General features: G+C 40.3%; 1 pseudogene and 2 gene segments (V, D, J or C); all 3 read left to right on the top strand.

Annotated features, from left to right (window-relative positions):
• The first annotated feature begins 581 nt into the window (after positions 1–581).
• On the top strand, positions 582–3,689 carry LOC101112961 (T cell receptor delta variable 1-like). The segment is given in 2 exon segments: positions 582–685; positions 894–3,689. Coding segments are annotated over 2 exon segments (363 nt in total).
• A 7,404-nt stretch (positions 3,690–11,093) lies between these two features.
• LOC101120902 (T cell receptor alpha variable 22-like) lies at positions 11,094–11,885 on the top strand (annotated as a pseudogene).
• An 11,063-nt stretch (positions 11,886–22,948) lies between these two features.
• Positions 22,949–24,759, top strand: LOC121820048 (T cell receptor alpha variable 24-like). The segment is given in 2 exon segments: positions 22,949–23,047; positions 23,212–24,759. Coding segments are annotated over 2 exon segments (357 nt in total).

Below are 24,759 nucleotides of genomic sequence, written 5' to 3'. Positions count from 1 at the left end.
CAGATGGACTGATTTTTTTTTTCTTTGGTCATTTCGTGGTGAAGTAATTTTATTTATTGAGAAACCTAAATAGAGTCACAAAACTGAATACAAAGACAGAGATACATTAATGATTTTGGATAAAATTTCCATTCACCAAGAAGCCTAAGATCTGCAAGTTTTTTAAAAGAGTCATTACATTCTGGATGGAGAAAAGTAAGAATAGGCTAAATGAACAACTGTTAGTAGATTACAGAAAGTTTCATAGGCTTTAGTAAATTATATCTTAAACAGGATGGCAAAACTATTTTGCTGAATAATTATCAATGTATGTCAACTTGCTTAATATTCAGTTCTCCTCTGCTCAAAGTTAAAGTATTTGAATACTGATTGCTTTTTTCATGGCTTGTTTCAGAATCTGCCTAATTTAATAACCAAGGAAAGACAAGCAGACAAAGTAAAGGCTTGTGGTGAGCCAGACTTTTTCCCGTGTGTGCACAGACCACGTGGTCTATGAACATGACAGCCCCCGCTTCCTGTTCCGGGGAGTCACACGGGTACCGGGTAGTGTGTATATGTGCTGCCAGGCACTCAAAGACACTGAGATCTCAGCTTGAGGCAGGACTGAGCACATTTGTGCAGGGGAATCCGTGCCTCATGCCGCTCTCCAGTCTGCCCTGGGTCCTCCTGGCCTTCACCTTCTCTGGTAGGGAGGCTTCCAAATGTGGGTGCACGTGTTCAGGGTGAAAGGACTGCACACAGGCACGTGGAGCTTCACAGGGACTTGAGGAGGAAAGGAGGGTTGGAGAAAAGCAAGCGTCTTAGGATTTCAATTTTTTGTTTTTGGATCCTAAATAACTCCTACACTATTTCATTCATTGCTTCATCTTTGTTTTCTGATTTTTTTCCCACAGGATCTGGTGTGGCCCAGAAAGTTACTCAAGACCAGTCAGATGTATCCAGCCAGTTGGGACAGTCAGTCACCCTGAATTGTCGGTATGAAACAAGCTGGAGGTATTACAACCTTTTTTGCTACAAGCAACTTCCCAGTGGACAGATGACTTACGTTATTCGTCAGGGTTCACAAGTGACAAACGCAAGGAAAGAGTGCTACTCTGTAAACTTTAAGAAAGCAGATAAATCCATCAGCCTCACAATTTCAGCCTTACAACTAGAAGATTCTGCAAAGTACTTCTGTGCTCTCTCTGTCTCACAGTGCTTGAAGTAATAGGAAAAGCTGTACAAAAACCCTGGAGCTTAGTAAGAGAGAGCCCCCCTGCTGCAGGACCCCAGTTTAAATGCACACCCACAGACCCCAGACAAGAAATGATAGTCCTGTGGTTATTTAAGTTGTGGTCTGGATCAGAAGATTTAGTTCCAGTTAAAGGCACCTTCTGCGTTATTTGGAAACAGGTGTCCAGAGTAATTTTCTACTACTATATTCTCCACTTGAATTTTTGACTTTAAATCAACTGTACAGAATATGTGTAAAGTTATCTAAATTTGAAAACTTGCCCCATAATATTTTAAACTGGCAATTTTATTTCATCACAAAACCGGGTCTAGTTGTGTGGAATCACCATCAAAACTATTTCCTTAATCATTTCCTCTTAGACTTTGTGTCAGGGCACAATCAGAAAAGCAGAACCATGAGTGATGTAGAATAAGAGATTAGTTCTAGGGATTAGAACTCAGGCAATGGCTAGAGCTGGTGGAGGAGTCTGTACAAAGTCGTTATCTTCATATCTGGTGTTGAGCTTGAATTCACTTTAAGTCAGCTTAGAGTAACATTGATGTTTTTCAACTGTGGTGTTGGATAAGCCTCTTGAGAGTCCCTTGGACTGCAAGGAGATTCAACCAGTCCATCCTAAAGGAAATCAGTCCTGAATATTCATTGGAAGGACTGATGCTGAGGCTGAAATACCAATACTTTGGCCACATGGTGCGAAGAACTGACTCTTTGGAAAAGACCCTGAAACTGGGAAAGATTGAAGGTGGAAGGAGAAGGGGTTGAAAGAGGATGAGATGGTTGGATGGCATCACTGACTCAATGGACATGAGTTTGAGTAAGCTCCGGGAGTTGGTGATGGACAGGGAAGCGTGGCATACTGTAGTCCATGGGGTCGCAAAGAGTCGGACACAACTGAGCAACTGAACTGAACAAAACTGAACTGAGGGTAACATTTGTAAAGGAAAGTCTGATGGGGACAAAAGCATGGACAAACTGTGACACACAAAGTCATCCTTGAACTATGAGGACAACTGGAACCCACAAAGACTTGTCTGTCCCTCATCTCCTTCAGTCTCACAATAATGGGTGACTTTGAAGTGAAGCGGCTGTCATTTGCCATCATGCTACATGCATACTTGGTCCAAGACAAAGAAGATGAGGACATCTAATGGGCAGTGGAGGAGTTATGAGTCAACAATAAGATGAGCTAGTTCAGCAGCAGCAATGTGTAGAAAAAGCATTTGCCCAAATCCAGTAGTCAACCATGGTGAAAACTCTAAGAAACACAGGAATAATGGAGAGTTTCCTCAACAGTCTTAGTATGTTTACTGGTAAAAGACTATACTTTTCCCTAAGGAAGTGAACAAAGGGAGAATATCCACTTTAATCACTCTCCTTCAGCACAGTGCTGGACGTTGTAGCCAGTGCAGTAAAGCAAATAATATATGAACAAGCTTATAAGCCAGAAAGGCAGTCAAATTACCACTATTTTCTATCTATGTAGAAAATCCCAAACTAATTATGCCAGAAATTATTTCTGTTCTGAAATAGCCAGAGCTAGGATGCCTGTCAATATGAGAACAGATTTAGTTCAACAGCCAAACAGGTGGTACCAATCTCTTGTTTGGGGTTTTGAAAACATTATTTCATTGAGCAGCCTTAGGAAATCGTCTTTCCTGACACTAGTGTCTGTAGGTGGCAGGGAATGGTCACCACTGAGTACCAGGCCATGATTTATGTTAGTTACCCCAGATCTCAGAAGTGAGGACATTTCTCATCTCCTATGTGATTTCTATCTCTCAAATCAAAACTATTTTAGAGTTACTGGAGAGGAATCAAGAAAAGGTCTTGCATACCTTAAATCAGTTCCCAAGCATTTGATAAATGACATTTTAATTGCATTTTCTAATGCTTTTGCTAGATTCTAGAAATAAAATTGATTTTTGTTTGGTGACTGTTTCAATGCACTAATAGGTTCTAGCTCTTAAACAGCTTGTTCAGAGGTACTTTGTATTTTCTACACGTATAAACTTATGATCTGTAAATTAAAATAGTTCTGCTTTTCCTTTTCAAATTTAACATATCTTATTTCCTTCCCCGGTTTGATTCCAGGTCCTTCATTAGGACAGTGAATAGAAGTAGTAAATAGAAATACCCGTCTTGTTTGTGATCCTGCAGGGAGTAATATTGACTTTGATATTTTCACTGATACCCTTTATTAGATTTGGAAATTTCTCTTTTATTTTTGGATTGTGGGGAGTATTCATCATGCAGAGACGTTAGCCTTTCATCAAAGTCTCTTGACTTTTTAAAAGTAAATTAAGTACATTATTTTGGTTTTCATCAAGCAAAGAAAGATCACTTCACCTCATATGGTCAAGATATAATCTTCTAAAATGGAAAATTCTGAAAAGAGCCAATAGGCTAAAAAACTTAGTTTTAGATTCTCCATATTTTGGTTTCCATTTTTTTTGTTTTTTTTTGTTATTATTTAAAATGTCACTTTGAAATGTTTCATACAATCTTCTAAAAAATAAAGTCAAGGAAACCAAGAAACAAAAACTTTTTTTTTCCTACGTTTTGCTAATATAGTAAAATAATATATTCCTACATAGCTTAAATTAGTTCATTTTTAGTTCCTATATTTTCAGTAGCTTTAGGTGCTGACTTGTGTGTGTGTGTGATCCACCACATAACAGACTACCAAAGAATATTTATGAATATTTGTTCAATATTTATATGGGAATAATATTTATTCCCATATCATCAGTTTAATTTTCTTCCATCCTAGACTTGTGATGTTTGTTATCTGTTCTTGATTTTGTCCATGAATATAACGCTCTATCTATCCTGTTGGAGTCTTTTTTTTTAACTTGACTGCCATAGTATTGAAAGATTGCTTTCGGAATAATTTCAAGAGTTGTTCAGCATAACTTCTTTCACTGAGTTCATGAATAACAACTCGTCTACTCATTCAGAAAACAGAGACTCTTGAGTGCTCTATGTGTACCAACCTCTCTTTATAAACACTGAGTAAACTTTAAATATGGGAAGATACAAGACGAAAGGAAAACTACAGAGAAGCCAGCAACTGAGGGTGTGTGACAAAGAGAGGAACCAGAAATGATGAAAACAGTTTGTGGAGTGGTATAGAACGAAGAAAACGCAGATGAATACAGAGCTCACGCAACTAAGATGAGTGTGTCTCAGTCGTGTCCAACTCTTGGGACACCATGGACTGTAGCCCACCAGACTCTTCTGTGCATGGATTTACCCAGGCAGGATACTGGAGTGGGTTCAGTTCAGCTCAGTTCAGCTGCTCAGTCGTGTCCGACTCTGCAACCCCATGAACTGCAGCACGCCAGGCCTCCCTGTCCATCACCAACTACCAGAGTCCACCCAAACCCATGTCCATCGTGTTGGTGATGCCATCCAGCCATCTCATCCTCTGTTGTCCCCTTCTCCTCCTGCCCTCAATCTTTCCCAGCATCAGGGTCTTTTTAAATGAGTCAGCTTTTTGCATCAGGTGGCCAAAGTATTGGAGTTTCAGCTTCAACATCAGTCCTTCCAAAGAACAACCAGGACTGATCTCCTTTAGGATGGACTGGTTGGAACTCCTTGCAGTCCAAGGGACTCTCAAGAGTCTTCTCCAACACCACAGTTCAAAAGCATCAATTCTTCGGCACTCAGCTTTCTTTATAGTCCAACTCACACATCCATACATGACCACTGGAAAAATCTTAGCCTTGACTAAATGGACCTTTGTTGGCAAAGTAATATTTCTGCTTTTTAATATGCTATCTAGGTTGGTCATAATTTTCCTTCTAAGGAGTAAGTGTCTTTTAATTTCATGGCTGCAATCACCATCTGATTTTGGAGCCCAGAAAAATAGAGTCAGCCACTGTTTCGACTGTTTCCCCATCTATTTGCCATGAAGTGATGGGACCGGATACCATGATCTTCATTTTCTGAACGTTGAACTTTAAGCCAACTTTTTCACTCTCCTTTTTCACATTCATCAAGAGGCTCTTTCGTTCTTCTTTACTTTCTGCCATAAGGGTGGTGTCATCTGCATATGTGAGGTTGTTGATATTTCTCCTGGCTATCTTGATTCCAGCTTGTGCTTCCTCCAGCCCAGCATTTCTTATGATGTATTCTGGATATACGTTAAATAAGCTGGGTGACAATATGCGGCCTTGATGTACTCCTTTTACTATTTGGAACCAGTCTGTTGTTCCATGTCCAGTTCTAACTGTTGCTTTCTGACCTGCATACAGGTTTCTCAAGAGGCAAGTCAGGTGGTCTTGTATTCCCATCTCTTTCATAATTTTCCACAGTTTATTGTGATCCACCCAGTCAAAGGCTTTGGCATAGTCAATAAAGCAGAAATGGATGTTTTTCTGGAACTCTCTTGCTTTTTGATGACCTAAATCAAATCCCTTATGACTATACAATGGAAGTGAGAAATAGATTTAAGGGACTAGATCTGATAGACAGAGTGCCTGATGAACTATGGACGGAGGTTTGTTACATTGTACAGGAGACAGGGATCAAGACCATGCCCATGAAAAATGCAAAAAAGCAAAATGGCTGTCTGAGGAGGCCTTACAAATAGCTGTGAAAAGAACAGAGGCGAAAGGCACAGGAGAAAAGGAAAGATATACCCAATTGAATGCGGAGTTCCAAAGAATAGCAAGGAGAGATAAGAAAACCTTCCTCAGTGATCAGTGCAAAGAAATAGAGGAAAACAATAAACTTGGAAAGACTAAAGATCTCTTCAAGAAAAATAGAGATACCAAGGGAACATTTCATGCAAAGATGGGCACAATAAAGGACAGAAATGGTATGAATCAAACAGAAGTAGAAGATATTAAGAAGAGGTGGTAAGAATACACAGAAGAACTGTATTAAAAAGATCGTCATGACTCAGATAATCCGAAGATGTGATCACTCACGCTCACCTAGAGCCAGACATCCTGGAATGTGAAGTCAAGTGGGCCTTAGAAAGCATCACTACGAACAAAGCTAGTGAGCTATTTCAAATCCTAAAAGATGATGCTGTGAAAGTGCTGCACTCAATATGCCAGCAAATTTGGAAAACTCTGCAGCGGCCGCAGGACAGGAAAAGGTCAGTTTTCATTCCGATCTCAAAGAAAAGCAATGCAAAGAATGCTCAAACTACCACACAATTGCACTCATCTCACATGCTAGTAAAGTAATGCTCAAAATTCCCCAAGCCAGGCTTCAGCAATACATGAACCGTGAACTTCCAGATGTTCAAGCTGGTTTTAGGAAAGACAGAGGAACCAGAGGTCAAATTGCCAACATCCACTGGTTCATCGAAAAAACTGGAGTGGGTAGCCATTTCCTTTTCAGGAGGCTATTCTTGATCCAAGGATCGAACCCCCATTACCTACACTGCACAGGGATTCTTTACCGACCGAGCCACCAGGGATATTCACCTTTCAGTCTGAGAAACATTTCAAAATGTTGGCATCCGGTGGGAGTTTAGCTCTGCAGTTCATTTATTCAGTCACTAGAGGGGGCTGCGTCATTTGGAAACAGCGGTCTTTTCTGGAAAGGAAGTTTATGCTTTCCATCGATGTTCCACAGAAAAGCAAAAAAAAAAAAAAAGATTTTCATCATCTTTAGGCAACTTGATTTTATAATCCTTTGTTGAGTGCGTGTGGTCAAGGATTCAGGGGATCATAGCCTTATAGCCTTAACTTCTTCCATGTACCTCCCTAAACACTGCTTTCCCATTTCCCACCCCTATTAACTCTTCCCTTCCCTATTCCTTACGCGCTTTTCTCTTCACTCCTCTTTTTCTGCCAGGATCACCCACCTCCACCCTTGTCCTCCCCAGATAGTTTGCTTTCCCTTCTGTCTCTTCTCTCTGTCTCAGCATCCTTGGTGTCTCTCTGTCTCAGCATCTTTGGTGCAGAGCACCTACAAACACGGGCACAGAGGGCATATGGATTAAGGACCATTGTTCAAGGAGGATGAGGAGAATACCATCCGTGTCATCAGTTACTATGTCAAGAACCGATGCGTTGAGAAATGTCTTCCTAGATAGAGACAGATGCATGATTCCAAGGACATTTTCAGGACGCTGAGCTCCAATGTCTGAGCTCAAGACGTTTAGCTTTCTGTCCCAATGTTATTAATATTTCTTGTCCCTCAGGGCAATCACAGCCTACTTTGAAATCTCACATACATTTGCTAGAACATGGATGGGAATTTTTATCTCTTTACAATGCACAGCTCAGTACAGTTTTCTGGGATTAAACAATGTTTTCCACAAGCTTCATGGAGCATCAGAAAATGTCTTTGAAGAAGAAATGATGGAACAATGGTTCTGGATAGACACACAACTGTGATTGGTGTTCCTTTTCCAGAGCCAGACTTTAAACTTCACAGAGGATGGCAGCACACACCCTGTGAGTTGGGGATGCCTCTCCTTCTTTGGGGGACATGACTAAAACAGGGCAGGAAGACCTAAACAAGGAACTGCCTCATCATTGGCTGGCAGATCCTGGCAAGAGCAGACTGCAACGGACACCTGCACTGGTTGTAAGTCTCTAACGGCAGCAGTTGCTTCTGTTCTCTGGAAACAAGCCCGGGAGCAGACACAAGTGTGAGCTCTGAGCCCACAGTCCTGGTTTGTCCTTGAAGTATGAGGCTGGTGATTAGAGTAACTGTTTTTCTGACCTTGGGTAAGTGTTCTGTGTCTACAAGGGATGACTTTGAAGCCAAGGAACCATAAAGGGTCATTTGCTCCCTACTCCTCTCCCTGTGTTGTTTTTTTTTTTTTCAGCATTATAGCAATGGAAATGAGAACAGATGTATGCATTTGCTAGGGAGTACAAACTCCTATATGACAGGTTAATTCATAGCCATGATCCAGAAGAGACCTCAGCAGTAAGCATGTTGGAAGAAATTTCTGGGGTTATTGAGCCAGGACGCCGGGATAAAGCCTATATAGAGTCTCAGATTCTTGCCATGGGTCTTTGGTCCCTATATAATAAGCATCAATAATATTTCTCAGGACAGGATAAAAACACTGGAGTAGGGGGTAGGTCCAGACAGTTTGGGGAGTGTTGTGCCCTTGATCCATAGAATTACACTGATTTGTTGTCAGGGGATAATTTTATTTTCTTCACCTTTTAGGGTCTGTGATTAATGCTAAGACCACCCAACCCAGCTCCATGGATTGTGCTGAAGGAGAGGATGTAAACCTGCCTTGTAACCACTCTACCATCGGTGCAAATGACTATATACATTGGTATTGGCAAAATCCCAATCAGAGTCCACAGTATGTCATTCATGGCTTACGAGGCACAGTGAACCGCAGCATGGCCTTTCTGCACATAGCTTTAGACAGAAAGTCCAGCACCTTGGTCCTGCCCCAGGTCACCCTGAGAGATGCCGCTGTGTACTACTGCATCCTGAGAGAGGCACACTGGGACAGACGGGGCTGCACCTGTGCAGTATCTCTGGTGGGAAGATGGGGAGACGGAGTGGGGAGAGCAGTCACTAGAGCAAATTTAGACTCTTCTAGAAGGAGAGTCAGAGAACAGAAAGAGATGGGGAATATGAAGGGAAAGGAAAGGGAAGAAGATGGTTAAAAAGAGAAGAAAAAGAGGACAAGGAATAAGCTCCCAGTTTATGGAAGAATCTGAGAAGAATTTTGAGGAACGTCAGAATCATAATTTTAACATAGCAATAAAGTAAGAGGTGTTCATAATTTTTATGACTCTTTCTCATGTCAATAAAATGTTGGTTTCAGTGTGCTAGTCCCACATAAGAAGTGGGAAACATACAAATAATTCTCCTTGTACCAAAGGCTTCTTTCATTTGGGTCCAAGGCCAAGTCTAGACTCCGATGTGTTACAGCTTTTCCACTTACCAGAAACAAATTACTCTCTCTGAGAAAGATCTGAAATGTTATTGTTGCTAGTCTAGAACATTCATATTTCCGGTGAAGTTTTTTGAAAGAAACAAAAATTAAGTGAATAATAATTTTTCTCTTTCTAGGCAGGTCTGGAAACTCTGCCTCTATAAGGAGTTTTCATCAATTTGATAATCCCTAGGCAGCACATGGGGGTTCCCCCATGGCTTAGCAGCAAAGAATCCGCCTGCAGTGCAGGAGCTGCAAGAGACCCGGGTTCAATCCTTGGTTCAGGAAGATCCCTTGGAGGAGGGCATGGCGACCCATTCCAGTATTCTTCCCTGGAGAACCCCATGGACAGAGGAGCCTGGCAGTCTACGGTCTTTAGAGTTGCAAAGAATCACACATGACTGAAGTGACTTAGCATGCAAGCAGCATGTGGGGCTTACCCTGGTGGCTCAGTGGTAAAGAATCTGCCTGCCAATGCAAGGGACCTGGTTGGAGAACTAAGATCCCACATGCCTTGGAGCAACTAGGCCTATGTGCTGCTACTACTGAACCATCCTTGAACTGTCCATCTGAACGTTAGTCTCTGCAGATCACTTCCCTTTCACTGCAGTGAAAATATTCAGGTCTTCATCTTCCATCCCTTTTACCCCCAAATCTGCTGACAGAGAATCGATATTATTTACAGAGTCTGAGATAAGAGCACAAACTAAAATTACCTTCATCTGGTTTCAAAAGCACTTATTTTTCTCTAAAATATCCTACTAAAATTAAAAAGCATAATACAAAACTAGTAATCAACAGTTTAAAAATGTATTTACAATAGAAATTAAAAAATAATTTATTCACTTTCACTTTAATAAAAATAAAATTATTACAATTCAATTTTCAATGTCCAGCTGGTGGTTAAGATAACCAACATTGCTCTCAATGCAGGCTGAGTCTAAAATAAATATATATAACTTTTAAAGTCATCAGTACCATTTTTATAGAATAAATATATGCATTAATATACAATTTTTTTCTCTTTCTGACTTTCATCACTCTGTTTAACAGGCTCTAGGCTCATCCACCTCACTAGAACTGTCTCAAATGTGTTTTTTTTCACGGCTGAGAAATATTCCATTGTATATGACAACTTCTTTATCAGTTCATCTGTTGATGGACTCTATTTGGGGGGTAAAAATAGAGACACAGAGATAGAGAAAAGACTTTGGACACAGTAGGGGAGGGAAAGAGTGGGAAAAATTGAGACAGAAACATTGAAACATATACTTTACCATATGTAAAAGAGATAGCTAGTGGGAAGTTGCTGTATGATGCAGGAAGCTGAACATGGAGCTCTGTGACAACCTAGAGGGATGGGGGGAAGGCTCAAAGGGAGGGGACGTATGTATACTTCTGGCTGATTCACATCATTGTATGGCAGAAGCCAACACAATATTGTAAAGCAATTATCCTCCAATTAGAAATAAAGTAATTAAAAAATAAATTTTAAAAATAATACTGTTTAATACAGCAAGGTGTTTCAGCCAATAGAAGCAACTTCTGATCATGCTGATTCATGAATGCCCTTCAGAACCACAAGGAAGTGCCTAAGAGAAGCAAAAGCTGCATCCTCAGCACTTCTGGGAAACAGGGTTTCATTACAGAAGAACCTACTGCATCCATGCCATGTGAGAGCAAGATGGGGCTGTGTAATTAATGTTTGCTTTCTTTTCCCTAAATTCTCCCAAATCCTAATCAGGGTCTGGCTTCTCCTAAATGTTCTCAGAAAATGTCCCTCAAATCATAAAATAATGATCTTTCTATTTCCTACTCTCCCCCTGGCCAGCACGTGAGTGGGTTGCGGTGGGGGGTGGGGCGACCTGTCAGTGTCACCTGAGCAGGATTTGCTGGGTGAGCTGATTGGCTGCAGGAGCAGGAATGACTTATGACACTCACTCCCTCAGGGTTTTGTTAAATGTCTTGCAGTGAAAATGTCCCAGCTAGAAGAGGAAGCATCATGAAGAGGCTAGCAGGCGCTGTGCTGGGCTTTTGTTTGCCCAGGTTTGCTGTGAGTTGGGGCTGCCCCACAGGGGATCTGAAGGAATGAGACGCTGCTGTATTGTTGAGAGAGGGAGAGGAGCTGACAAGTCCTGCAGACTTTTTATCCTTCTCGTCATCTATGGGGATGGGGAGGGCACGTTCAAGGTTTAGTAGGAGTTACAGTGACCCTCACCAGTGACTGTTTCTCTTTCCTCATCAGGTGTGCGAGGGGTGGATGTGGAGCAGAGTCCCCCAGCCCTGAGTCTCCAGGAGGGAGCCAGCTACACGCTTCGGTGTAATTTTTCCACTTCCCCACAGAGTGTGAATTGGTATCTTCAGAACCGTGGGGGCCGCCTCATCCACCTGTTTTACATTCCTTCAGGGACAAAGCAGGATGGAAGATTAAATGCCATGGCAGTCCCTGCAGAACGCCGCAGCTCACTGCACATTTCCTCTTCGCAGACCACAGACTCGGGCACTTACTTCTGTGCTGTGCGGCACAGTGCTCCCCAGGCACCTGCAGCCTCTACACAAACCCTCCGCGGATCTCAGCCCCTCCTCCAGCCACAGTCACATCGGGAGGCCACCACAGGGCATTTTCAGTGCTTAATGTTACTCACCTTTATCAGGACAGTTTTAACCACAGACACTTTCTGGCCCTACAGATTATGGACTTTGGTCTTTATCTTTCCTTCTCAACATGTATCTCCTTCTGTACTAGAAACTTCTAACTGGGAACTAGCAGAGTAGTTTATAAGAGGATAGAATTAAAATAAATATTTAACCACAGCTTCCCAGGGGTAAAGAATTTGCTAACCAATGGAGGAGATGCAGAAGACATGGGTTTGATCCTTGAGTTGGCAAGATCCTCTGGAGGAGGCAATGGTAACCCACTCCAGTATTCTTGGGGAACACTGGGGAATCTCATGGGCAGAGGAGCCTGGCAGGCTCCAGTCCACGGGGTCTCAAATAGTTGGACTGACTGAGTAACTAAGTACATATGGTGAACTAAAAAATGTTAAAAAGTGAAAGGAATTAAATGAAATCACTCCAGTAAAGATACTACCCAGTGTGTGAGAGGGTGGGGCATACTGACAGAATTAAAGCAGATATGAACGTAGAGCTCTAGCTGGCTGAGAAGAGCAGAAGAGGAACTTGAGCTGCCACTGAGCACTGATGCCAGAAACAATGGACAGGATACTGGGAGCATCATTTTTGATTCTGTGGCTTCAACTAGGCTGTGACTTGTGGAGGAGAAAACCTAGGATATCTCATCAATTAGGCAGACTGAGAAAACTGGATTACAAACAAGTTCATGCAGATAGAAACTCTAAGAAGGAAATAGATGTCTGTGGAATTAACGACTTTTTATCTCTTTAAGTAGGGGTGAGTGGACAACAGAAGGAAAAAAGGGATCAAGAGCAGGTGAAACAGAGCCCTCAATCTTTGACAGTCCAGGAAGGAGAGATTTCAATTCTGAACTGTAGTTATGAGAAGAGTGCATTTGACTACTTCCTGTGGTACTGGCAATGTCCTGGTAAAGGCCCTGCATTCTTGATAGCCGTAGTTCAATTATGAATGAAATGGAAGATGGAAGTTTCACAGTTTCCCTCAATAAGAGTGCCAAACAGCTCTCATTGTACATCTCATCTTCCCAGCCTGGAGACTCAGCCACCTACATCTGTGCAGCAAGGGCACAGTGCTCCCCAGGCACCTGCAGTCTGTACTCAAACTTGCAGCTCAGATGTAGCCACACCCTGCTGTGTAGATGAAATACACATGCACACGCACACACAAAATCTGTTTGGTCATAAAAATCTTAACATATTTAAGAAAACTGAAATTATATAGAATTTATTCTTCAACCAAAATGGAAACGATACAGAATATCTAGTACAAAGAGATGTCTGTAGAAACTCTCAAAATTTGGAATATATGCACTAACTTAAAAATAACCATAGGTTAAAGAAACAATTACTATGACTTTAGAAAATATTTTGAAAGTAAATATTGTGATAGCACATTGTATAAATATGTATGAGATGCAGCTAAAATTATACATAAAAGGAAATTTATCTTTTTAAATGCTTATTTAACTAAAGAAAAAAGGTTGAAAAACTATCATCTAGGCTTTCAGTGAAAGATGATAGAAAAGTGAATGAAACCCAACCTAAACTGAAAGAAGTAAGTAATAAAATGCTGGATTGGTGAAATGCAAAGAAAGCTTTAGGGATAGCCATGAAATACAAAGTTAATTTTGTTAAAATGGTCAATAAGATTGAAATATTTCTAGGTAGAATTATCAAGGGAAAAAAGAAAAAAAAAACACAAATTATAAATATAAGTAACTAAAAATAAAATTATTCTGCAAGTTCTATAATGTTAAAAGGGTAATAAAAGAATATAATTAATAATTTTCTGTCACTGAGTAAGTGTATAGAAATAGATTTACACAGGTAGAGAAGATTTATTTTTTTGACAAAGTGCAAAGACAATTCAATGGGGGTAATGAATGAGCAATTGATGAGCAAATGATGTTGGGACAATTGGATATTCTTGGGAAATAATTAAAACTTTGCCAAATATCACACCTTATACAAAAATTTGGGTACAGCCTCAAAATGAACCATACATCCAAGTGTAAGATGTAAAATTACCAAATCTTTTAGGAAAAACATAAGAGAATATCTTCATGACCTAGGGTTATGAATTTTGACATGACACCAAGAGCACGATCCATAAACAAACTTAGATTTCATCAAAATTAAAAATTTGCTCTCTGAAAGACACTGTTTGCTCTGTGAAAGACACTGTTTAGAGAAGGAAAAAGATAAACTGCAGAAATGACAGGAAATACATTTTCATCAAAAGATTGTGTTCCGAATACAATGAGCTCTCTAGACAGCAGGAAGAAAACAATCTAGTTGAAAACTGGACGATAGATTTACACAGACACTTCACCAGAGAGCTATGTGGTGAGGAAATAAGCATATAAAAAGATGGCCAGGCTCAGTCAAATATCTCTCTTAGTAAATGTCTCATTGCACTGGAAAATATGTGGGTTATTTTCAAATATCTTTTGATATTGATTTCTAACAATTCCATGATGATTAGAAAACAGACTGTAGGATTTTAATATCTTTAGACCATGACAATTTGCACCTTGTTTTATGTCCCTGGATATGTACCAGTGTCTCCTAGTTTATAGTCTATGGAACCATGAATAGAGTTTGCATCCTACTACTGTGTGAAAAGTGCATAAGTCTTAACTATGTTGATTCATATTGCTTTTCATGTCTACTGTACCCTTCTACTTTTCTGTATATTCATTCTATTAATTTTTGAGAGTTTGCTATTGAAAATCCAACCAAAAATTTTAATTTATTTACTTAAAAAATAGTTGTAATATATAGTAGAACTGTATTTTGTGCTGTGTTTTCTAAGTCTAATATATACTTTCGTAATTTAAAAAATAAAGAGAAAAAAAGATGGTCAACATTATTAGTTATTAGGAAAATGCAAATTAAGGCACAAAGAGATACTACTTCACATCTACCATAAAGACTAAAATTAAAAATACTGACAATATTGAGCTCTGGCAAAGATGCAGAGAAATTGGAGCACTCATATATTGCTGGTGGGTGAATGGCCCAGTCATTTTGGAAAAAAGTTCAGCAGTTCCACATAAACTTAAATATTCACTTACCTTACAACTCTGCAATTACACTCCTGAGTATTTATGCTTGAGAAATGAAAAATTTATATTTACACAAAAATCTGTACATGAATATTCATAGCAGCTATATTCGTGATGACCAAAAGTGGAAACCAGTCAAGTAGTCTTCATTGGGTGAATAGATTAATAAATCCACTGTAATACATCTGTACAATGACATATTATTTATAGATTTTTTCAACTTGTAGTAGAATTGTGTCTCAATAAATCATTTTCAGTTGAAAATAACAAAAATGCATTTAATATACCTAACCCAGCCTACATTAAAGGTGCTCAACACTTACTTTAGCCTACATACTTTTTCTTTAGATGGGAGAAATCATCTAATGCAAAGTTTATTTTATACTAAAATGTTGAAAATCTCATGTAGTTTATTGAGTGCTGTACTGAAAGTGGAAAATAGAATAGTTGTATGATTACAGAAGGAAGGTAAGTGCGTCAGTTGTTTACCCTCATGATCTCAGGGCTGGCTGGGAGCTCAGCTTATTGCTGCTGCCCAGATCACCAAAGAATATATAGCAAATGTTCCTAGCATGGGAAAAGATCAAATTTAAAATTTCAAAGTGTGGTTTTTACTGAATGTGTATCACTTTCTTACCACGGTAAAGTCAAAACTCCAAAGTCAAGGCATCATAAGTTGGTGACAGTCTATAGTGATTAAAAGAAACAGACTACTGATATATGCAATAGCTTAGATGGGGCTTCCGAGGTGGCTCAGTGCTAAGAATCTGCCTGCAATGCAGGAGATGGGGGTTTGATCCTTGGGGTGGGAAGATACCCTGGAAAAGGAAATGGCAACCCACTCCAGTATTCTTCCCTGGAAAATTCCAAGGACAGAGGAACCTGGAAGTCTACAGTTAGTGAGGTTGCAAAAGAGCAGGACATGACTTAGCAACTAAAAAACAATAGCCTCGATGGCTCTCAGGATGTTGTGCTGAATGAAGAAATAGTCAATCTCAGAGGCTACATGGTGCATGATTATACTTATTGGATTATTTTGATTGTATACATAGTGTGATTCTACTTATACAGCATTCTCAAAGAACAAAATTAGAGATGAAAAAGAGATCAGTAGTCAGGGTTGGAAAGAGCTGCAGGGATGGGGAGAGTATGCAGAGGAGATTTCTTTAAGAGAAAAAGCAATTTTGTGTCATGATTTTAGTGGTGGTACAAGAACCAAAACATGTGATAAAATTTCATGGACTAATGCATCAAATCCAAAGAATGCAAATAAAAACTGATGATGAAGTTATGGTATTTTCATAAAATTTTATCAATATCAATTTCTTGGTATATGTAATTGTTATATTAGTATGTATCTATATTTTATAATATCATTCTGCTTTGCAAGCTGCTGTGGTCATTCATGATCTCCTCTGCTTAGTTACAAATAATTTCAAGCCCAGGCATTCGTTGCCTGTCAGCACTCAGAAGTGAAATGAGACAGAAGAGTAGATGTCTCAGATAAATACAATCTCTCCTCCCTGCTTCAGTCATTCATGAGTTATTTTGATCTTAAATTCCATGAACTGGCACTATTTTAGGCCTTGTCTGTATTTTCTTTTCTACTTATCTATTTGGTTCTTTTATATTAATTCATCTATTACAGCAATGAAACCAAATGGAAGATAGACAGCCACATTCCACATGAACATGAAACAGTGCAGAGAACTTCAGTCCCCAACTTCTCTGGTGTTGACAGGTACTAAGTGTCTACAGTCTGTAAATATTAAGTTGTGCAGGAGTGCATTATAGCATTACACCAGAGAAAGATCTGGCATGTTTATCTTTATTTTATAAAGAGAAATAATAATGAGCAGCTGACAAGTGAGACTGAACACTCTGGACCAATGAGACAGAAAATGTGACATGAGAGTGACTCTAGGACAGATGACTAATAAGTACAATTCTACATTTAGAGGTAACAGGATTGAATAGCCTGATTGCCCTCAAAGTCTAATACATAAGACTCAATATAAAATTTAAAAAAGAATAATATTTTATTCCAGTTATAATTTCATATAAATATACACCACTGACTGGTGGCACAGACGGTAAAGCGTCTGCCTACAATGCGGGAGACCCGGGTTCGATCCCTGGGTTGGGAATATCCCCTGGAGAAGGAAATGGCAATCCACTCCAGAACTATTGCCTGGAAAATCCCATGGACAGAGGAGCCTGGTAGGCTACAGTCCACGGGGTCGCAAAGAGTTGGACACGACTGAGCGACTTCACTGATTGACTGATATACCACTGAATAGACTCTGAAATTCAGATGGGCTGATTTTTTTAAATCATTTTATGTTGAAGTGATATTATTGACTGAAAAATCTAAGTGGAGCCCTGGAACACAGTAAAAAAAAAAAAAAAAAAAAGACGTATTAATTCTTTTGTGTAAGATTGCTATTCACCCAGAAGGCCTAAGTACTGTGAATGTTTTAAAATAGTCACTAGATTCTGGATGGAGAAAAGTAAGTATAGGCTAAATGAATGACCAATCAGTACATTACAAGAGTGTTTCAGAGCCTATACTAAACTACATCTTAAACAGGATGACAAAATTATTTTACTGAATCAATGCATGTCAGCTTGTTTAATCTTCAGTTTCCCTCAGTTCAAACCTTTCATATTAATTGCTTTCTTCATGCTCCTTTTCAGGATCTGCCAAACTTAATGACCAGGGAAAGAAAAGTAGACAAAGTAAAGGTGTGCGGTGAGCCAGTCTTTATCTGTACACAGACCACGTGGTCGATGAACATGACACCCTACTTCCTGTTTGGAAGGAGTCACACAGGAACCAGTTACCATGTATATGTGCTGCCAGGCACTCAAAGACACTGAAATCTTAGCTTGAGGCAGACTGAGCACATTTGTGTAGGAGAGTCCATGCCTCATGCCTCTCTCCAGTCTGTTCTGGGTGTTCCTGGCCTTCACCTTCTCTGGTAGGGATGCTTCTAAACCTGGGTGTAAACGTTCAGGGTGAAAGGACTGCACACAGGCGCGTGGAGCTTCACAGGGACTTGGGGAGGAAAGGAGGACCGGGGAAAAGCAAGAGTCTTATGATTTCAGTTTGGTTTTTATTTTAGAGACCTAAATGAGTCTAATTCCCACACTATTTTATTCACTGCTTCATCTCGGGTTTCTAATTTTTTCCACAGGATCTGGTGTGGCCCAGAAAGTTACTCAAGACCAGCCAGACATAGCCAGTCAAGTTGGGGAGTCAGCTACCATGAACTGTCAGTATGAGACAAGTTGGAGAAGTTATAACAGTTTTTAGTATAAGCAGCTTCCCAGTGGAGAGATGATTTACCTTATCGGCCAGAATTCTTACAGCCCAAATGCAAGGGATGGCCGCTACTCCATAAATTTTCAGAGATCCCGTAAAGCCATCAGCCTCATTATCTCAGCCTTAAAGCTGGAAGACTCTGCAAAGTACTTCTGTGCTCTCTGGGAACTCACAGTGGTTGAAGTGATTGGAAAAGCTGAACAAAAACTCCTGAGCTGGATAAGAGAGAAGACCCCCTCCCCCACAACCCACCCCTCCCACCCACCCCCGCTGCAGGACTACCGCCAAAATGCACACCTGCAGACCCCAGACAAGAAATGACAGTCCTGTGCTTGTTTCCTCTGTGGTCTGGATCAGAAGAGTTAATACTAAAAGAAAGCTCCTTCCATGTCATTGGGAAGCAGGTGTCCAGGGTAACTGTCTACTGCTATATTCTCAACTTGAATTTTTGACTTTTAAGTCAACCATCCAGAGCATGTGTAAAGTTGTTTAAATTGGAAAACTTTCCCCATAAGAATATAAAATGGCAGTTTCACCTAAAGATCCTCACATCACAAATCTGGGTCTAGAAGCTGAAATCGTCATGAAAATCATTTCCTTGGTCCTTTCCTCTCAGATTTTGTGTCGGGGCACAATCAGAGAAGGGGAACCACTAGTGACGTAGAGTAAGAGATAAGTTATAAGGGTTAGAACACAGGCAGTAGCTAGAGCTGGTGGAAGAGTCCATAAAAACTGTTGTATTTGTATTTGGTGTTGAGTCTAACTCACTCTAAGTCAACTAGAGTAACATTTGTGAAGGAGAGTTGGATGTGGACATAAGCATGGAGAAACTGTGACATGTATGGAAGTGTATGAGGACAATGGAACCCACAAGACACACTAAAACTTGTCTGTCTCTTACCTCCTTCAGTCTCACAGCGGTGGGTGAACTTCAGGAGAAGTGGATGTCATTTGCCATCATGCGACAGGCATACTTGGTCTAAGAGAACATGAGTAAGAGAACATGAGTAAGAGATCTGGTGGGAGGTAGAGGAGTTGTGAGTCAATAATAAGTTGAACTATCAGAGCAGCAGCAACAGTATGTTGCCATAGGCCCTCGAGCTCTGCACCAACCCATGGAACATAAAAATATGGCTACTTCATCACAAGTACCTTCCAAAACTCACACAAATCTCTTTCATGGCCAAGCCTACACCAGAACAAAAAAGGGAAGCAAATTCGAGGAAATAGATTTCCAGATAGTTAAGCTAAAACAGTACAAAGGTTCCATAATACTTTAACTAGTTAACTTCCCTCCTTGTTAACCAGGTATTCATCGGTACCTCCTTGAACAACACAACTTTCTAATAAGGACAACAGGAAAATTATGCTTCCTGTTAATATGATGCAATTATTTCTTCAATCAACCAAAGCAACCTCTCTCCTTCAAAGAGAATACCAACTTCATTTATCCATTTAGGGGTGATGCTCTTTCCTCTGATAGCTGAATCAGAGGATCCATTGAATTCTTTAACTTGACTACTGAGATACAAGGAGATACAACTTAACTTGTAGTAGCACATTTTATGCTACTACAGGCAGAAAAACTGGAGATGGAAGTTAAAAATGGTTAATGCATACATAAATATATTCATATAAAATGAAAGTAATTTCATAACTATTATATTTTTTGTTACTGCAAATGGCCACATGGTTGTAACTGGTATTTATAACTACCTCATGTATTACCTATTCTATAATCTCTTTGCTCATAGCAAAAAATCTCCACTCACTGTTGTACTTAACTTCATATAAAACAAGCTCCTTATTCAGGAATAACACTATATGGAAAGTAATGTAGTGGTGGGGGGTGGGGGGGGGCTGGGGATGAGATTGGAAAGTAGGTCACAGAAGTGGACTTTGAAGGAAAGGTATTCTTTAGTAGAATAAAGAAAGTTGATATTTATTGAGCTTACTATAATATAGTGAGGCATGGGATGAATTTACAATCCATTATCTAATTTGAGTGTTAAAACCCTATGAGACAGGTTTTATTGATCCATATCTTTTAATCTTTGAGAAGTGAGACATAACTTTTCTAACTGTGAAAAGTGTCCCAAACTTTTATTGTCTTCCAGAGTGTACCATCTTAGAGGGCTCCTTAAGAGACAGTTTGGGTATGGAGAGGCACTTGGATCTAAGACAAGGCGGCTGGATGTCTCAGTGATGGTGAAATTATACTAGTTTAAACTGGAAACTAAAGGCAACTAGGAAAGAAGATGGTAAACCTAGGTACAAACTGCCCCCAGGATCAGTAGATGAGGAACGTCCACTATCCAGTTAAGTGCTAAACGCTTTAGCAAGTTTGTTAGTTGTAGTGTGCCTGGAAAAACAAGAGGCTACAGGAAAAGAGGAGATATTACTCCTTAAACACTCCAAGCATCTTGTATATCAAGACCTGTGCCCGTTGCCTTTGCCCTCTCTGCTGTGATGCTATCCCTCAAAACATTTACATGGTGCACCTCTGAAAACTCAAATGCCACGCCTTTGTGAATGCTTTATCTTAATGTTACTATTTGCCTTCCCAGAGAATCAGGCTCCAGCGACTGCGTAGCAAGAGTGAAAGCGGAAGCACTGCCACCTGGTGTCCTGCTAAATAATTTGTGAGGCTGACACTGGGCGCCCTGCTGCCCTCTAGTGATCATGGATTAAACTGCGGGCAAACCTAGTCTGTTTTAATGTGCCTGGAGAATCCCATGGACTGAAAAGCCTGAGTGGCTACAGTCCAGAGGTTTCAAAGACAGACGCTGAGCAAGTACGCACACACGCTAGTCAAAACAGGGGCTGCCGTTGTTTAACCAAAGTCAGTAAACGTCTCAACGCAGAAATCATAGGAGATGAGAAGATTCGGGACAACTGGCTGGTTTTTAATCTTTGCCTACCAGATGTGAAAATGATCCACTTCGAATGACATATATTGGTTTGGCTAAATAGTATCTTCATGTTTTATTGTAACATCTTACATGCGATGATTTTGGCTGGCAAGTAGTAGGCTACCTTGGAGAGGAAGCTCAGAATTATTGCACAAAGGGTTTTCTTTTTTCCTTCTTCTTCTGGTAAGTGAAACAGTTTCTACTGCTCTGTCCTTTCTTGTAATATAGTATAGAAATATTCTGAGAATGGGAGCAAGACTCAAAAATGGGGAAAAAATTAAGCAATCATAGCAAACACTGCTGGGTATATTCATTCCAACAACAACATCTCAATCTCTCAATATAACACCCTAATGAACTGATTTTCCCTGAACAGCAAGAACATGATAGACCATGGAAACTTATGAAAATACATGAAATCTACCATTTAAACTGCCAAATATACCTCAAAAAATATTAAGCTCTATCTTGTGGATAGACTCCTTTGCAATTTGAGAGTTTGGCTCCCAAATCCTCACCGTTCTGTGCATTGCCTGTAACTGAGTGCCTATGCTAGGGACAGTGCTGTGCGAGGTGATTTTCAGGTGTGTTCCCACTCACTTCTTATCCTCACCCTTCAAGGTTGGGTCCATGCTACTTTAGGGAGGCAATGTAACAGGGCTTGAGATGGAAGACTTGGATTATGTTTCTAGATGTATCACTCATTAGTTGAGTGATCTTGGGAGTATCACTTAATTATTTTGTGCTTCAGTTCCCTCATATCTGTAGATATTGATAGAATCTACCATGCAGGGTTGTTAGGAGGAGTGAATGAAATGATGAATGCCAATGTGAGCCCAGTGCCCAGCAGAAGGATACTGACTATTCACAGAAATGGAAATTGAACATGAGAGAGGTTCAATAGCTTGTTTGGTGTTGCAGAGTGTCAGAGTGGAGCCCTCCCTCCACACCTTACTTAGAGCACAGGCCTTTCCTCATCTCAAGAGTAACTCTCTATCTTAATATAGTATTGTATTGTCCTTAAAGTGCTTATCCAGGGCAGTGGGTGCTGTGCTGCCTTGATTCTTGATCGGGGAGCTAAGATCCCACATTCCTTGTCCCCACCCCTCCAAAAAATTAAAAAACCCAGAAGCAATATTGTAACAAATTCAATAAAGTCTTTAAAAATGATTGACATCAAAAAAATTCTTTTTAAAAAAAGAAAGAAAATCAACAAAGACTCCTATTATTTTTAAAACATATAACCTCTGACATTTAAAACATTTACAGAATATTATGAACGTAGGGGCATGACAAATTCCAAACATGATATGTTGCATACCAGAGAGATAAGTGTTCTAATTCTTACTATGCCACTTCCCTGATATTTCACCTTGAGTTAATCACTCAAACTCTTTGAGCTACAGTTTTGGTATTTGTAAATTAGAAATAATACTCACTTTATTGTGTGACTTTCATATTAGAATAATATACATGAAGCAAAAGAAAATTTATCACATTATGTGGGTGAACATTTGTATTTGGGGAATTTCAAAGTTTTAAAAATTTTGTTTAAAATACATATAAAGATTCTTAACCAAAGCAGAATTCATGTCACATACTACCATCCCACTCTCTCAAGTTGAATAGTAGCAGTCCGTGATTAAGCAGCCCACTTCTGGAAGGTTGTTAGTTCTCTTTGTGTGGTGAGCTCATCTCAATGTTTGTGAAGTTGGTCTCAAGAAAGCAGTGTTTGATCCCTCATTTTGAACCACAGGCAACTGATTCTAGGGCAGAAATGGTTGGTGTGTTTCTAGCACATGCATGTGGTCTTGTCTCTGATTGGTAGGGCAACCAGGTACAGAAACCTATTTTCTGAAGCAGCATGTTTCACAGATCTAGGCTGCAGAACGTTCCTCTGCTGAGGATACTTGATCAGGATAAATGGTGAGGAACCCTTTGCCAGCCTCATGGCTGATCCTGTGGCTTCATCTTGGCCGTAAGTCCTGGGGCTGCTGAAGACATTCTGAACAGTCTGGGTGGTGATGGGGAAGGAGGGAGATGCAGTCAGGCACCTCAAGATTCTAATATTTGGGAATGTGTGAAGGCAATGAACACTGTAGAGAAATCAGTTTCTATGTGTGACCTTGTCTTTCTGAACAGGAGTGAGCAGCCTCTTGACTGTGGAGCAGCGTCCTCCCTTGCTGTGGGTTCAGGAAGGAGAGAGCACCAATTTCACCTGCAGTTTCCCTTCCAGCTCTTTCTCTGCTTTACACTGGTACAGATGGGAACCTGCAAAGGGCCCCAAGAGCCTGTTTGTAATAAGTGTAAATGGGGATGAAAAGAAGCAAGGACGAGTGAGAGTCACTCTGAATACTAAGGAGGGCTACAGCTCCATGCACGTCAGAGGATCCCAGCCTGAAGACTCAGCCACCTACCTCTGTGCCTCCACACAGTGCCACTAAGCCCCCTGCAGCCCATACCCAAACCCGTGCCTGCTGCTGCTCTGGGACCAGTGTTGAGGAAGAGCCATCGTCAGGAGCAAAAGGGAAATTCAATGAAAGGCAGTGTTTTCAGTAATCAGGGGGAAATATAAACATAGATAAACAGGCATTCCAGTCACTGTAGCTCCCTCAACTAACTGGACTGTTCCTAAACATCACTAGTCTCCACTACCACCAGTATATTGGCCATATCATTGGTTCCAATTCCTAGGCTCCTCTTTTCCTGTGATTCCAAGTAAACTAGATAGTTTCAAACCTATCTAAAATAATATGGTTATTCCTAGGTAATATTTATCCCTCACTATTGCTACAGCCTAAGAGCTAGTCTTTATGGTATTTCCTTATGTGCATGAATGTAATATGGGGATATGCTGTCTCACACATCTGGCATGGAAGTCTGTATGTTTTCCACCAGAACAGTCAATTCTGTCTCATTTAACTTGGAGATTTTGGTTTGCTTTAGTTCAAACTTCCCGCTACATGAATATCTGTATGTCATTTCTTTACTGTGTGGTTGTTTGCATTTTTAAAAATCACTGTGATATCTGGAAGAAGCATTGATAGGGGAAACTCACTACTCAACTTGGTCTCTCCCCCAGCTTATATTGTAACTATGATAATGAATAAGTAACTGAACTCCAGGATCTGAGTTTTTACTTAGTAATTTCCAGGTATATGAAGCTGATCAATTTTCTAATCCTGAGCTTATTTTGTAGATTTTCAAGTAACCCACCAGTTTAATACCATATTGGGCTTCTCTGATGACTCAGACGGTAAAGAATCTGCCCACAATGCAGGAGAGCCGTATTCGATCCCTGGGTCAAGAAGATCCCCTGGAGGAGAGAATGGCTACCCATTCCAGTATTCGTGTCTGGATAATTCCATGGGCAGAGGAGCTTGGTGGGCTATAGTCCACGGAGTCACAAAGAGCTGGACACGACTGAGTGACTAACAGTCTCACTTAATTCCGCACTGGTGCTGTGCTGCTGCTTAGTCGCTTCAGGTGTGTCCGACTCTGCGCGGCGCTATGGACGGTGGCCCGCCAGGCTCCTCTGGCACAGGCTGCTAATTCTGGGGTCTTTCTGGGGTTTGTCAACACGGATTATTTTGCATCTGGGCCTCTTCATCTTATAGATTATGTATTCAGGTTTCTCCCCACCATACACAATAGTAATTAATATCGAGCCTCTGTCCAGCCTCCTGAAGT

This window comes from Ovis aries, chromosome 7 (assembly GCF_016772045.2).
Source record: "Ovis aries strain OAR_USU_Benz2616 breed Rambouillet chromosome 7, ARS-UI_Ramb_v3.0, whole genome shotgun sequence".
Classification (NCBI taxonomy): Eukaryota; Metazoa; Chordata; class Mammalia; order Artiodactyla; family Bovidae; genus Ovis; species Ovis aries.
Note: the sequence above shows the minus strand (reverse complement) of the source record. Positions and strands in the feature narration are given on the sequence as shown.